At 46.0% G+C, this 13726-nt stretch overlaps 1 protein-coding gene and 1 long non-coding RNA gene across 2 annotated transcripts in view; both read left to right on the forward strand.

The window, feature by feature from the left end:
* LOC132468475 (cadherin-2-like) overlaps positions 1 to 4343 on the forward strand; it is an 87945-nt gene extending 83602 nt beyond the window's left edge. Inside the window, exon 16 of the mRNA XM_060066197.1 lies at positions 1727 to 4343. Coding sequence (XP_059922180.1) covers positions 1727 to 1936 — 210 coding nt within the window. The 3' untranslated portion in view covers positions 1937 to 4343. The remainder of the gene's footprint in view (positions 1 to 1726) is intronic.
* Positions 4344 to 5841: 1498 nt separating this feature from the next.
* On the forward strand, positions 5842 to 6863 carry LOC132469237 (uncharacterized). The gene is made up of 2 exons (XR_009528382.1): positions 5842 to 6105; positions 6220 to 6863. It is a non-coding gene; the product is annotated as an uncharacterized LOC132469237 (long non-coding RNA).
* The last annotated feature ends 6863 nt before the right edge of the window (positions 6864 to 13726 follow it).

Raw genomic sequence — 13726 nt, forward strand, 5'->3', positions numbered from 1 at the left:
CTCTCTCTCCCTTATTCTCCCTCTCTCCTCTTTTTTTTTTTTTTTTTGCATTGGAAGTGGATGTTGACTATAGGGTTGTGTTTGTGGTATGTGCTGGGAGTGTATGGATACAAAAATGGGTACATTAGTGTGTGTCTTTGCATGCACACACAGATCTTTATATGTGGCTAGGTAATCTGCTGAATCTCCTCAGAGGAATAAACCCAGCATCTGTGCACCCTGACCCAAATCCTCCTTCCCCCTCCCTCATCCCTCCACCCCCTGCTCCCTCCTTTTAGCCCCTCCCGTCCTCCTCCCTTGGTTTCCCCCCATTCTATTCTCTCTCATGCCCCCTGCTGTTATTTCAGCCTCCTGACAATTAGGGATTGATAGATAGATGAGCAAACCGCAACAACACAGACACACACACAGACACACACACACACACACACACACACACACACACACACACACACACACACACACACACACACACACACACACACACACACACACACACACACACAGACCCACACACACACACTAGCACTAACGCGCACACGTCCTCTCAGGAATACAGGAGAATACAGAATAGATTGTCATGAAACTTGTTGTTGAGTCGGTTGTCAGCGCAGAGCTTCTTATTTCTTCAGTCTCTGTCTAAAACACTACATGCACAAGTGAGGGGGTTCTCCAAGCCCCCTCACTTTGCCTTTGTCTCATTTCCAGCCTCCGGACAAACCTATCACAAACGACGATGCGTACGCCAGTGTGCCACATTTCTATATATCTTGAATATATGCTTATTTTACTTTTTTATTTATTATTTTCTGTATTCATTCTATGCTTTTTGTAATTGTTTACTTCATCTATGCTGTTCTTAATTGTGAGTTGGTCTGATGTCGCCCATGTCGGGATTGTCCACGTTTAATCGCACTGCTTACATATTAGTGTGTGATTGTGTACGTAACGAATAGGTGCTGACTGACTAAGCAGTCTTCGTGCCGGACTCACTGGTTTACCCTCATCCCCATATCATCATCAATAAAAAATTTGCTTGTATGGGTATGCTAATGAGAGGGCTTGAGTAGATTTAGGGCTATGCTAATGAGAGGACTCAACGTGAGTCAGGGCTATGCTAACGAGAGGCCTCGACATGATTCAGGGCGAAGCTACCGAAGAAACTTGACATTATTCAGGGCGATGCTAACGAGATGACCTGACGTGATTCAGGGCGATGCTAATGAGAGGCCTTGGCGTGATTCGGGACGATGCTAACAAGAGCACTTGATGTGATCAGGGCGATGCTAACGAGAGGACCTGACGTGATTCAGGGCGATGCTCGCGAGGGAACTGGCATGATTCAGGGCGATGCTAACGAGAGGTAAAGACATGATTCAGGGAGATACTAACGAGAGGCCTTGACCTGATCCAGGGCGATGCTTACGAGAGGACCTGACATAATTCAGGGCTATGCTAAAGTGATTACTTTAATTGATTCAGGGCTATGCTAAGAAGATGACTTTAATTGATTCAGGGCTATGCCAACGAGAGGATCTGACGTGATTCAGGGCGATGCTAACGAGAGAACCTGACATGATTCAGGGCGATGCTAACGAGCGGACCGGACGTGATTCAGGGTGACGCTAGCGAGGGAACTTACATGATTCATGGTGATGTTAATGAGAGGACCTGACGTGATTCAGGGCAATGCTAACGAGGGAACTTGACATGTCTTGTGCTGCAGGGCCTCAAGGCGGCGGACAACGACCCGGCGGCGCCACCCTACGACTCCCTGCTGGTGTTCGACTACGAGGGCAGCGGCTCGGCAGCCGGCTCCCTCAGCTCCCTTCACTCATCCTCCAGCTGCGGTGACCAGGAGTACGACTACTTGGGGGACTGGGGCCCCCGCTTCCACAGGCTGGCCGACCTGTACGGTGGCGGCAGTGACGACTAGGTCCGCAGCACTCCATCGCCGCTGCATCACCCCTACCCTGCCCCCACCTGCACACCTCCCCCTTCCCCCCGGTGCTCCGATCCACTCCAGAGTGATAAGGATAGTCGAGGAGGAGAGGGAGGGGTAGGGGGAAGGGTGGGAAGGATGAGCCAAGGATATGGAGGTGTCAGACATGGGAGTGAGGGAAGGGGAGGTGCTGCACAACAGGGGGACGGGGGAAGTGATCACAGGTGCTGTGGGGGTAGGGGAAGGGGTATATGATTGTTATTGATGGAAGGGGTCATTAAGGACATGACGTGGGAATGAAACGTGTGCGAATTCTCTAGAGGACAGCCTACAGAGGGACTGCACTGTCGAGGATGTCTGATGAATAACAACAAAACATGGTGCGGACGGAAGAACCGCGATGCGGGGCTGACTTTCTAGCGTGCTCTGCATTTCCATGACAGTGGCATTGAGGAGTAGTTGAATGCCAACGCTAGCGTTCATGTAAGCTGATCCGGCGGATCTGAGCATATGCGATGACTGGCATCGGGGGACCCTTGTGATGCAAGTTGATATGCTTCCTGGAAGCAGCTAGCTAGGAACGCTCACGGGGGCCCCCGAGGAGCTTAAGGTTAACAGCAGATGAGGATTGCAAGTGCACCTAGCCATGCTGAAGACGCTCATTTTACACTTGAAACTCACAGTACAGAAGCACTGGGTTAAAATGTGCCTTTTTGTACATTTTTTTTATTTTGTAGGTTGTTTTATTTTCAATGCTTTGAAGCTCCTGAACTTTTGCAACTTTGGCATTGACTGTAAATGAAAATGTGTTGCCAGGAATCTGTCTGTTTCTGTTTCTGTGTGTGTGTGTGTGTGTGTGTGTGTGTGTGTGTGTGTGTGTGTGTGTGTGTGTGTGTGTGTGTGTGTGTGTGTGTGTGTGTGTGTGTGTGTGTGTGTGTGTGTGTGTGTGTGTGCGTGTTTGAGTGTTTTTTGCATGTGTCTGTGGGCATGTTTGGGTCATATCCCATTGCCAGAGTGTGTTTTTGTTTGTATAAACCATTCCCACAGAGAAACACTGGAATGAAGCTTCAAAGGACAAACCCTGTGTGAGAGACAGCTTTGGAAATGGCACCAGTCAAAAATAAATACAACTCTTCTGCACAGCAAGGATAGACATCTCATTAATTTGCATCTGATACCATTACTACGTTGACCATAGAGCTACCTATCTGTTTAGTTCTTTCACATTCTGTTGTTGTTGCCTGACCATTTCATTGGTCAAACACAAATGAGGGCAAACAAGGTATTTATCGCAAACTGCAGATTCAATTCAATTCAATTGTATTTGTATAGCCCTTAATCGCCATTACAGTCTCAAAGGGCTAAACAGGCCAAATGTTTATTACACCCCCTTTACCCAAGCCCCCACAAGGGCAAGAAAAAACTCCCTTTAATTAACAAGGAAGAAATCTTGAGAAGAAACGCATAGTAGGGGATCCCTTCTTCCAGGGATGGTCAGGAGTGCAATGGGTGCCATAATTGACATACAGGTAAATACATGCAAATCATATTAAATTGATGATGTGGTGCTGGCTGGTTAACCATGAGGAGAGTCCAGGCATCCAGTCCAGTCACCGCAACACGCTAGAACAGACAAAATAGTTATGTTTTTTTTTAGATGCCTTTGTCCTTCCTTCATAACTTTCAAAAGACCATTCTGATACCTGTAGACGTTACAGGTGTAACTACAATCTCTTAATATAATTATCATTCTATAATAACTACACTTTCAATATCCCAATTGGATTTCTGAATGTATACAGGTAGTAAAAGAGATACAGACAAAAAGTGGAAAGCATTGTGTTGCACAAATTCTCGCTGTAGTGGCTTTTCTACAACCAGGAAAATCGATGAAACAACTGAACAGTTTCACCCCATTTGAGTGTTAGCAGAGTGTGTTGTGTTAGAACTCAATTACTGTCAATTCAGCCGATTAAGCAAACAAAGACTTGAGCTGAACACAAAGTGGTATGTAAGAGTATACGTTGTTTTTTTTATCAACTGGACCTTTTCCAAAGCTATAGAGAACATGTGTATAGTGATACCAGAATTGTTGTTTATTTTGTGCTCTTTTGGCTGTAATCACAACAGTTGTGCAGCTGACACCAAGTACGGTAGTCACCTGGTTGTGTTTTGTTGCACAATTTTTCAATACAAAAACAGAATTGATCTGCTAATGATATGCCTTTGCATACGCTGTATCTCCTGATTGGCTTGTCACTGTAAATTTATAGAAAATGTACATATTGGTTTTTTTCATGTTATGTTACTTTGTTGATTTTCTTGGATATGTTCCATGAAAAAGACATGCTATCTTGTGTATGTATAAGTTGGATTACAAATTAAAACATTTTTGCATGTTTTCCTCTTTTGTTATTACACTACAACATTTCCAAAGGACCAAAATACTATGTATTGTGTATTGTATGGAGAACATATTCCAAGGTACAATGCAATAGAAACGCAGGTATTAAATGGAGAAGGATCAGATAATACAGTTGTTTTAATTGGTTAAACAACAAAAACGCCTCAAGTGTTATACCAATACCAATTACCAATGCTTCATAGATTTCTCACTGCCAAAATTTTCCAAATATTCAAGATTTCAAGATTCAAGATAATTTATTGTCATTTCAGCAATATACACAGTATACAGTGAAATGAAATAGCGTTTCCCAAGAACATAAGGTGCAACATGCGGTGCGACAAACAGAGGCCTGTTTCAGGTAGCTGGTTTAACAGAGTTTAATCCTGCGCTCTGAGTTGGTTGACTCAGAGTTCAGGGTTGAAAAGAAACTGAAGCTGTGTTCGAAATCGTTCCCTATCATGGATGTAGTGCACTAAATAGGGTGCACGCCATTTTGTAGGGTGTTCGAATTCTCAGTGGTCCACTATAGAGTGGCGAAGTCACGCCCCTTCCGGTAGGGCTCATGGGACCTATGAGATCGAAAAATATGAATGGGTGTCAATGGAGAGAAAATAATTATTTTCTGGTCCCAGTCTTTATATGCCCTGGATTACACATATGTTGTTTGTGGATTTAAATGATAATTTTTCATGCAAAGAAAACTAAAAATGTTCGTGAAGAAGTTTGATAATTTTAGGTTTTACGTGAGGCCGCTTTGTGAACTACAGCTCTTCGCTGCTCTAGACGCATATGATATACGTCACCACACCCGCCCTTGGAACTCGGCACAGAGATGGCGATCTCTCTGCCCCACTTCACCGCTTTTTCCAAGGGGAGGATAAAAGCATCGAAAGAGGTGAAAACCATTATAAGTCGGGGCACGTGCAGAGTTTCAGTTATGCCGATGGGAAGATTGTCGGTCTTCTCCACGCCAGTCGCAGGGAGCGTGACGTCACATACGAGCCGTGTAGTCTTTCTCGTTGTGTTTTCTCTACAGCCTTTATCTGAACAATTGCACAATAAACGGTCGAACTCTTTGCATGAAAAATTATCCTTTAAATCCACAAACAACATATGTGTAATCCAGGGCATATAAAGACCGGGACCAGAAAATAATTATTTTCTCTCCATTGACACCCATTCATATTTTTCGATCTCATAGGTCCCATGAGCCCTACCGGAAGAGGCGTGACTTCGCCACTCTATAGAGTGGCGAAGTTACACATATGTTCATTACACATATGTTGTTTGTGGATTTAAAGGATAATTTTTCATGCAAAGAGTTAAATAGTTCAAACAGGTAAACTAATTTTGAATTGAAATCAAATCAATTGTGCTGTTTTGCCTGCTGTACCTAATTTAACAGCTATATTCAACATGTGATGGGCCTATATTTAAGCAGTAAATGTAAGTAGTACATTTCCCAGCCACCCCCAACAGAAGGCTACACCTAGGCAAAATGCATTATATATATATATATATATTGTCTTCAAAATAGCGCTTACTGAATATTAGGGTAACATTTTCCTCCATGTTAGCAAATCGAAAAAAAGCAGAGGCCCGGAAGAGTGGAGGGGGTCCACCTCTGCAGCCCTCACAGAGGCTGAGGAGATGGCCCTCAGACAACAGAGTATGCGTCCTGTGGCTGAGGGCATCCCTGGGGGGAGCTCCTCTGATCCCCCCCCCACCCCCCAGGATAGAAGTGCCTTTATAAGAGGTTGGTTATTCAAAATAATTAAATATGTACACGCAACCCAGCATGTTGCAAATTAGATGGGGCAATATTCTAAGTAATAAGTAATAATTTCACTGTCTAATCATCTTCTTCCAGTTACTGATGGCGTCATCGCCCTACTTGAACCAGATGCCCTCACCAACCTCCATGCAATTGTAACAATTCAAAATATGCAAAAGGATGCTTTGGAGATCCACATTTTGGAACATAAGTTAAAGGTGAGTGAGGTGCAAACTGGGATACTGTTCCCTGCTCTAAAAACATACCCGATATGAATGACTTTTTTTGTGCTTTCAGGAAACAAAGAAATCCTCATAAAAAGTAGATTGTCTTTATTAGAACACGGGCTGTGGTGGGACAAGTTATTTTGTTGAACAGTTTACTCAAAGGGTTTTACTTCAGTGAACAATGCAGACGATTATGCTGAGCATGTGCATGTAGAGAAGAAGAGACACTATCTGGTTAAAAGCAGTAGGCCTACCAGGGTCCTTTCTGCCTTGCATTCTTAAAATTAGTTTCTTGACTTGCAGCAGTTATAGGTCCGTGGTTAGTCAGCTACTCTGATCATGGGAAAGCCACAACGTTAAAGTGACTGTAGTACAGAGCGGGTGGGATGCACGGGGCGGATCATTCTGCACATGCGTTAATTGCGTAAAAAAACCCAACTTAAACTTAAAGCATGCCCCCGGTGCGTTTGACAGTTAACATGGGGACTGAGAAGGTGGTCTAAATAAATGATAGATTGCGCTGAAAAACGATAGCGGTCGGGAAGAAAATTATCAGGAAAAGAAAGTATATCCAACCAGGGTCTTAATAATCGTTCCTCACGGAGATTCCTTCTGAGGATCGCAGCCTCTACATCCACAGGCTCTCGTAGAAAAGGACATGCCATTTCTAAAGGTGCGGCCACACCAACCGCGTTGCTCGCGTTGGACACCGCGAGTACCGCGCCTAACCTGAAGCTTGACCGGTGTGTGGTGGTTCAACGCTCCACCGCGTCACCGCGCCACCGCAGCTAGATGAGACCATTGTCCATGCAAGTGAACGGAGCGTACCCTCTTCGTCATAACTATCAAACCAAACATCCTTCACATTCACTGAGCAAAAATTATTTCTCGCTAAAAATGTTTCCATAAACGCATTTAATGGCGTAACTATGTAACTATTTCCACCCAGAATAAAGAAAGATGTCGGCCGTGGCTGCGATGGAGTCCGACGTAGGAAACCAAAACGCCGCGTTTGGGTGCATGATAGAGCTTAGATCGGGTTAGATTAAATAATCTCGGATATAAATAACACTAATCGGGTTAAATAACTTCACATGGTGTGTCTGGTGTGTTTCCAGCATTCGTAGTGTTGATCAGCAGAGAAATAGTCCGCCAAGACGTTGAGGTTGCTGAGCAACCAGAGACTCTGTCCATGCAAGTGAACGGAGTGTTCCCTCTTCGTCATAACTATCAAACCAAACATCCTTCACATTCACCGAGCGAACATTCTGAAAGTAAAATGCACATTTCTCGCTAGAAATGTTTCCATAAACGCATATAATGGCGTAACTATGTCACTATTTCCACCCAGAATAAAGAAAGATGTCGGCCATATGCTTCTGTGCAAGCTCACTACTCTCTGCCAGTGACGTCGGGTCAAGCTCCACGCTGATTGGCTACCGTGGCTTAGCGTCACGCGTTGAAGCGGTGAAAGTTCAATTTTCTGAACTCCGGGCGTTGGTGCGGTGGGCGCGGTACTGCGTTTACGTGCGTAATTACGTGCAACTTCCGCGCCTAAAGCCCCCAACGCAACGCTTCACCGCGTGTACTGCGCCTAGACCAATGGTTCCCTATGCAAAAATGCCGATTTTCAACGCCCCTACCGCGAGCATCGCGGTTGGTGTGGCCGTACCTTAACACTTCCTTCTGTCGGAGAGCTGCCTTCAGCCTTATAGACAACAAACTCGGAGTAGGTCTAACCACCTCCCGAGCAGGTTAGGTCCACGGCTTATGTTGCCGCAGCAACTCACTCTCGGTTGCGCTGAACCTGCTACCTGAAACGGAAAACCCAGAGTTTCCACTAACTCGGAGCGAACAAACTCGGGGTTGCCTCAAAACCAGCTACCTGAAACAGTGGGGTGTTCCACAAAGCCGGTTTTATCACATAACCGGGTAAGTTAACCCAGGGTTTGCTGTAACCCTAGGTTTTCCGTTCCAAAAGGATCACGGTATGTTAGTTGCTATAGCAACATATGCTCTGAATCAAACCTGGTCGGACCAGGTTTTGCGCAGGTTAAGTTTGAAACATAACCCGGTTTTGGGTATTTCAACCGGCGTTCACCGCAGATTTCATGTGTTCACAATGGCATGCCCTTTTGATGAGAGAACTGCTGATATCAGAGCGCAAATTATACGTGCAATCCACCGGGAGCGATGATAAGACCACGGCTCGACATCTTGGCATAGGCTATTGGATGACTTTTTGCTGGAGTGGAGAGATATAGATTCTCGCGCAAATCTTTAATATATTTAAATAGCCTTGCATAGCCAACACTACCAATCGAGGACCTGGCCTCAGTTCACTCCAGACTATTTGCGTAGCCCTCCGTTTTTTTCAAATGGTAGTTTTATCTAGGCTATAATGCTGGATATGCTGAGCACATCACAGTCGTTTCAGATGACCCATCCAAGATTTGTATCGGCCTCCTATCATACAAAGAGCAATATTGTCTGAGTACTATGCCGAGAGGCATTTACAACATAAAGTATAAAATAGCATCCACTGGAGAATGTTCGATCGTAGCCGGCGGCTTCATTACAAGCACTGATCCATCTTGATCTGTGAAGTTGATGAATTGTCACTTTTAGGTTTTCTACCCAGTTACCAAAAAAAAGAAACATTTGGAATAGTATGCGCTGTGGCAAGCACACGGTTTGCATGTGTTACTTCGAAGGCAAAAAAAATCTAAAATACAAGAAAACACAAAAACCTACATTCAACCAGTGTGGGGTATGGCCCATGACTCTCTGAGGTGGTAGGTACCTCCAGGTAGGCTACCCCCTCCATGCCAGGGCGCCCTGAATTTATGTTTATTAACAGCTCCTCCACCGGGGTCAAGACAATTTGAGGGCCAGATCCAGTCTGCCGACTGTCGGCCTTTTCACGATTGGCTTAAAAAAATGGCTTATTTAAATTTATACCAATACGATGGTGGGAAAAGCTTACCAGTTTGTATGTTTTTTATACTTCATTTTTATACTTGATCCTCTGACCGCTTGGAAGCAATCGGAGTACATATTGTTTTCGAAGAAAGGGGTTATGTGGTAGGATCTTTAAGAATGCTTAACTGGGATATTTATATATTCATAGCTCAAATATTAAGGATCATGCTTTTGACGTGTAACTAACGCATTTACGCGGTCAGCGATCCGCTGCCAGGCTTTGGTTCTCCGGGTTCCAGAGGTTTTAGCGTTCCCTTTTCTTGTGATAATGTCCTTCTCCTCGTCATAGCTCTCCAGGAGAACCTGGAGTTCCATTTCATTGAAATAAGCGGCCCGTTTCGCCATATCGATCAGGGTTTCCATGATCCATACATCACGTCTTTTTAAGTTTGGCGTGGACGCGCACAACCCTGTGTTAACCAACCCCGAGTTGATTGAACTAATGCATAACCGCTGCTGTGGAACCGAAAACTCTGGGTTGGTCGGCACAGGGTCAATCAACCTAGAGTTCAGCGTTAACTCAGTGTTTGTTAAACCTCCGTTCGTGGAACACCCCTCAGGCCTCAGGTGCGACAATAATAACAACATCAACAACAACATGCAACATATAACTGCAAACCAGTAAAGTGACTGTGTGGAATTTGCAGTGCGGGAATATAAATATAAATATGACTGTGTCTGAGTAGTGCGGGAATATGAATAAAAAACAATAGTGCAATAGTGCATAAACCAAGGGCAACAGAGATGATCAGATCAGTCCCTTAGAGTTGAGGAGTCGGATGGCCTGGGGGAAGATGCTGTACTGTAGTCTGGTTGTGGCGGACTGGATGCTCCGGTACCTTCTGCCAGACGGAAGGGGTGAGAAAAATTTGTGTGAGGGGTGGGAGTGTGTCATCCACAATGCTGGTTGCCTTGCGGATGCAACGAGTGGTGTAAATGTCTGAGATGGAGGGGAGAGAGACGCCGATGATCTTCTCAGCTGTCCTCACTACTCGCTGCAGGTTCTTGCGGTCCAGTTTGGTGCAGTTTCCGAACCAGGCAGTGATGCAGCTACCCAGGATGCTCTCTATGGTCCCTCTGTAAAAAGTGGTGGGAATGGGGGGTGGGAGGTGGGCTCTCTTCAGCCTTCTCAGGAAGTGGAGGCGCTGCTGGGCTTTCTTAACAGTGGAGCTGGTGTTGAGGGACCAAGTTAAGCTCTCAGCCATGTGGACACCAAGGAATTTGGTGTTCTTCACGATCTCCACCGGGGAGCCATCAACGTCCAGCGGCTCGTGGTCCCTCTGTGCTCTCCTGAAGTCAACAACCATCTCTTTGGTTTTGTCTACGTTCAGGGACAGGTTGTTGACTTTGCACCAGGTTAGCAGTTGTTTCACCTCCTCTCTGTAAGCTGACTCGTCATTCTTTTCTATCAGACCCACCACGGTCGTATCGTCGGCGAACTTGATGATGTGATTCGAGCCGTGTAGCGCCGTTCAGTCGTGCGTCAGTAGTGTGAACAGCAGTGGACTGAGCAAACAGCCTTGAGGGGCCCCTGTGCTCAGAGTGGTGATGTTGGAGGTGTTTTTCCCGATCCGGACTGTCTGGGGTCTCCCCGTCAGAAAGTCCAAGATCCAGTTGCAGAGGGAGATGTTCAGGCCCAGCAAGCCCAGCTTCGTGATCAGATGCTGGGGGACGATTGTGTTGAATGCTGAACTGAAGTCTATGAACAGCATTCTAACATATGTGTCCTTTTTTTCCAGGTGGGTGAGTGCTAGGTGGAGGGTGGTTGAGATGGCGTCGTCGGTAGAGCGGTTTGCTAGATACGGAAACTGCAGGGGGTCTAGGGTGGGAGGCAGGAGGCTCTTTATGTGCCTCAGGATCAGCCTCTCAAAGCACTTCATGATGGTAGAAGTGAGTGCGATGGTGCGGTAGTCGTTGAGGCAGGACACAGGTGACTTTTTCGGCACAGGGACAATGGTGGTAGTTTTGAAGCACGATGGGACGTTGGCACAGCTCAGGGAGATGTTGAAGATGTCCGTGAGAACATCTGCCAGCTGGTCTGCACATCCTTTGAGCACACTCCCGGGAATGTTGTCTGGGCCAGCAGCCTTACGCGGATTCACTCTGCGCAGTGACTTTTTCACCTCAGCCGTGGTCAGACGTAGCACTTGTTCGTCGGGAGAGGGGATGTTCTTCTCCGCCACCACATCATTTTGTGCTTCAAACCGGGCGTAGAACACAATCAGAGCATCAGGCCGAGAGGCATCACTGTCACAGGCTGGTGTAGATGACCTGTAGTTGGTGATGGCTTGGATGCCCTGCCATAGCTGCCGTCTACTGTCTCTGAAGTGGCCGTGGATTTTCTGGGCATGTGCACGCTTAGCGTCCCCGATAGCCCGGGCCAGTATTGCCCTCGCTATGCTCAGAGCCTTCTTATCACCTGCTCTGAAGGCTATGTCTAGGGCTCTCAGCAGTGCACGTACCTCTGCAGTCATCCATGGCTTCTGATTGGAGCGTGTGGTGATGGACTTGGTGACAGTGACGTCATCAGTGCACTTACTGATGTAACCAGTCACTGATGCTGTGTACTCCTCCAGGTCAATGAAGCTGTCGATGGTTGGTGCTTCCCTAAACATATGCCAGTCGGTGCACTCAAAACAGTCCTGGAGGGCAGAGATGGCTCCTGCTGGCCAGGTTTTCACCTGTTTCTTGGCTGGTCTGGAGCGTCTGACGAGCGGTCTGTATGCTGGGATCAGCTTGACGGAGATGTGATCCGAGTATCCGAGGGGGGGGGGGGGCGTGGCTCAGCCCGGTACGCACCGGTTACGTTGGTGTAAACAAAATCCAGCATGCTCGCCCCACTCGTCTCAAAATTCACATGTTGATGAAATTTAGGAAGCACAGTTTTGAGATTTGCATGGTTGAAATCTCCAGCGACAATGAGCAGTCCTTCTGGGTGAGTGTTTTGGAGATCGCTAATGGCTCCGTACAGTGCGGCTAGCGCTTCCTTAGCATTTGCACTGGGGGGAATGTAAACAGCTACCACATGCAGGGAGGAAAACTCTCGTGGCAAATAAAAGGGTCTACATCCCACAACCACGTATTCCACCAGCGATGAACAGTACTTTGAGACTAGGGCAGAGTTGTTGCACCAGTCAGTGTTGATGTAAACACACAGTCCGCCACCTCGGGTCTTGCCGCAAAGTGATGAGTCCCTGTCGGCTCGATGCGAGGTTAGTCCGTCTAGCTGAATGGCCGCATCCGGGACTCGATCGCTGAGCCATGTTTCTGTAAAAACACAGACACAGCAGTCCCTAGTCTCCCGTTGAGTAATCCGCTGTAGTCGGATGTAGTCCAGTTTATTCTCCAGGGAGCGGACTTTGGAGAGCAGGATAGACGGGAGAGCCGGCCGGCTAGCGTTAGCTCTTAGCCTAGCACGGACGCCGGCTCTCTTGCCCCTCTTACAGCGTCTCTCACATCGCTTTCGCCGCCTCCTCAGCCAGCCCTTGCCAGGGCTGGGGCTGGGGGGTTTACATAGCAAGCCAAGAGCCTGTAGTTCGTTTAGAAGTTCCCCCGATGGTACAACTGCCGGACTGCGTTTGAGTTCCAGTAGAAGAGTACGATTTATACGTTTAAGACGCATAGTTAAACGTATAAATAGTTATAATAGTAATAGTTAATAGTTTATACGTTTAACATGATTTAAGACACATAGATTACGATTTAAATACACATAAATAACACCGTATTTTTGCTCTCGGGGGGTCGCAGCGAACCAGTCACGCCACCGCCATGGCAACCAACCAAAATATGGAGTCGTTGCAAAAAGTAGGGTCACGCAAGATTAATTGTAGAATAGAATTGTATTTGATTACATTGCAACAGAAATGTGTACCAGTATATAAATGTAATATTGCTTACTTCCACCACTGCGTTGTCTGATTTCTGGAGCAGAAATCAATCAAGATGGCCTTTTATGTTGTTTGAATGAAATGGAAATAGTCTTGGCCTTGGGGACACATACATTTTTCCAATTCAAATAAAGCACCAGTTCACAAGGCTTACATTCTTGATATATAGAATAGACATGTCAAACCAAAACATAGTTTCTCAACCCCTTTGACAAGTGATTTTGATAAAACAGGTATAAAACTAAAACAATGTAGTACAAAATACCAATAAATAAGCATTAATTGCAAACAACTATACAGACTGATTAACGTATCAGTTACAATAACAGAATGGTTCATTGTCTTAACCGGGCCACGCCAATGAGAGCTCAACAAAGATCTTTGTTGAGCCAATGAGAGCTGGACGAAGAAGAATAATTTGATTATAGTTGGACAAACAAACTGAAACACTGAAAATTGGTTTATCACAGCTGCTTCGCATCAACCTCGATTCTATTGTATCCT

The sequence above is a fragment of the Gadus macrocephalus genome, chromosome 12 (assembly GCF_031168955.1).
Source record: "Gadus macrocephalus chromosome 12, ASM3116895v1".
Lineage (NCBI taxonomy): Eukaryota > Metazoa > Chordata > Actinopteri > Gadiformes > Gadidae > Gadus > Gadus macrocephalus.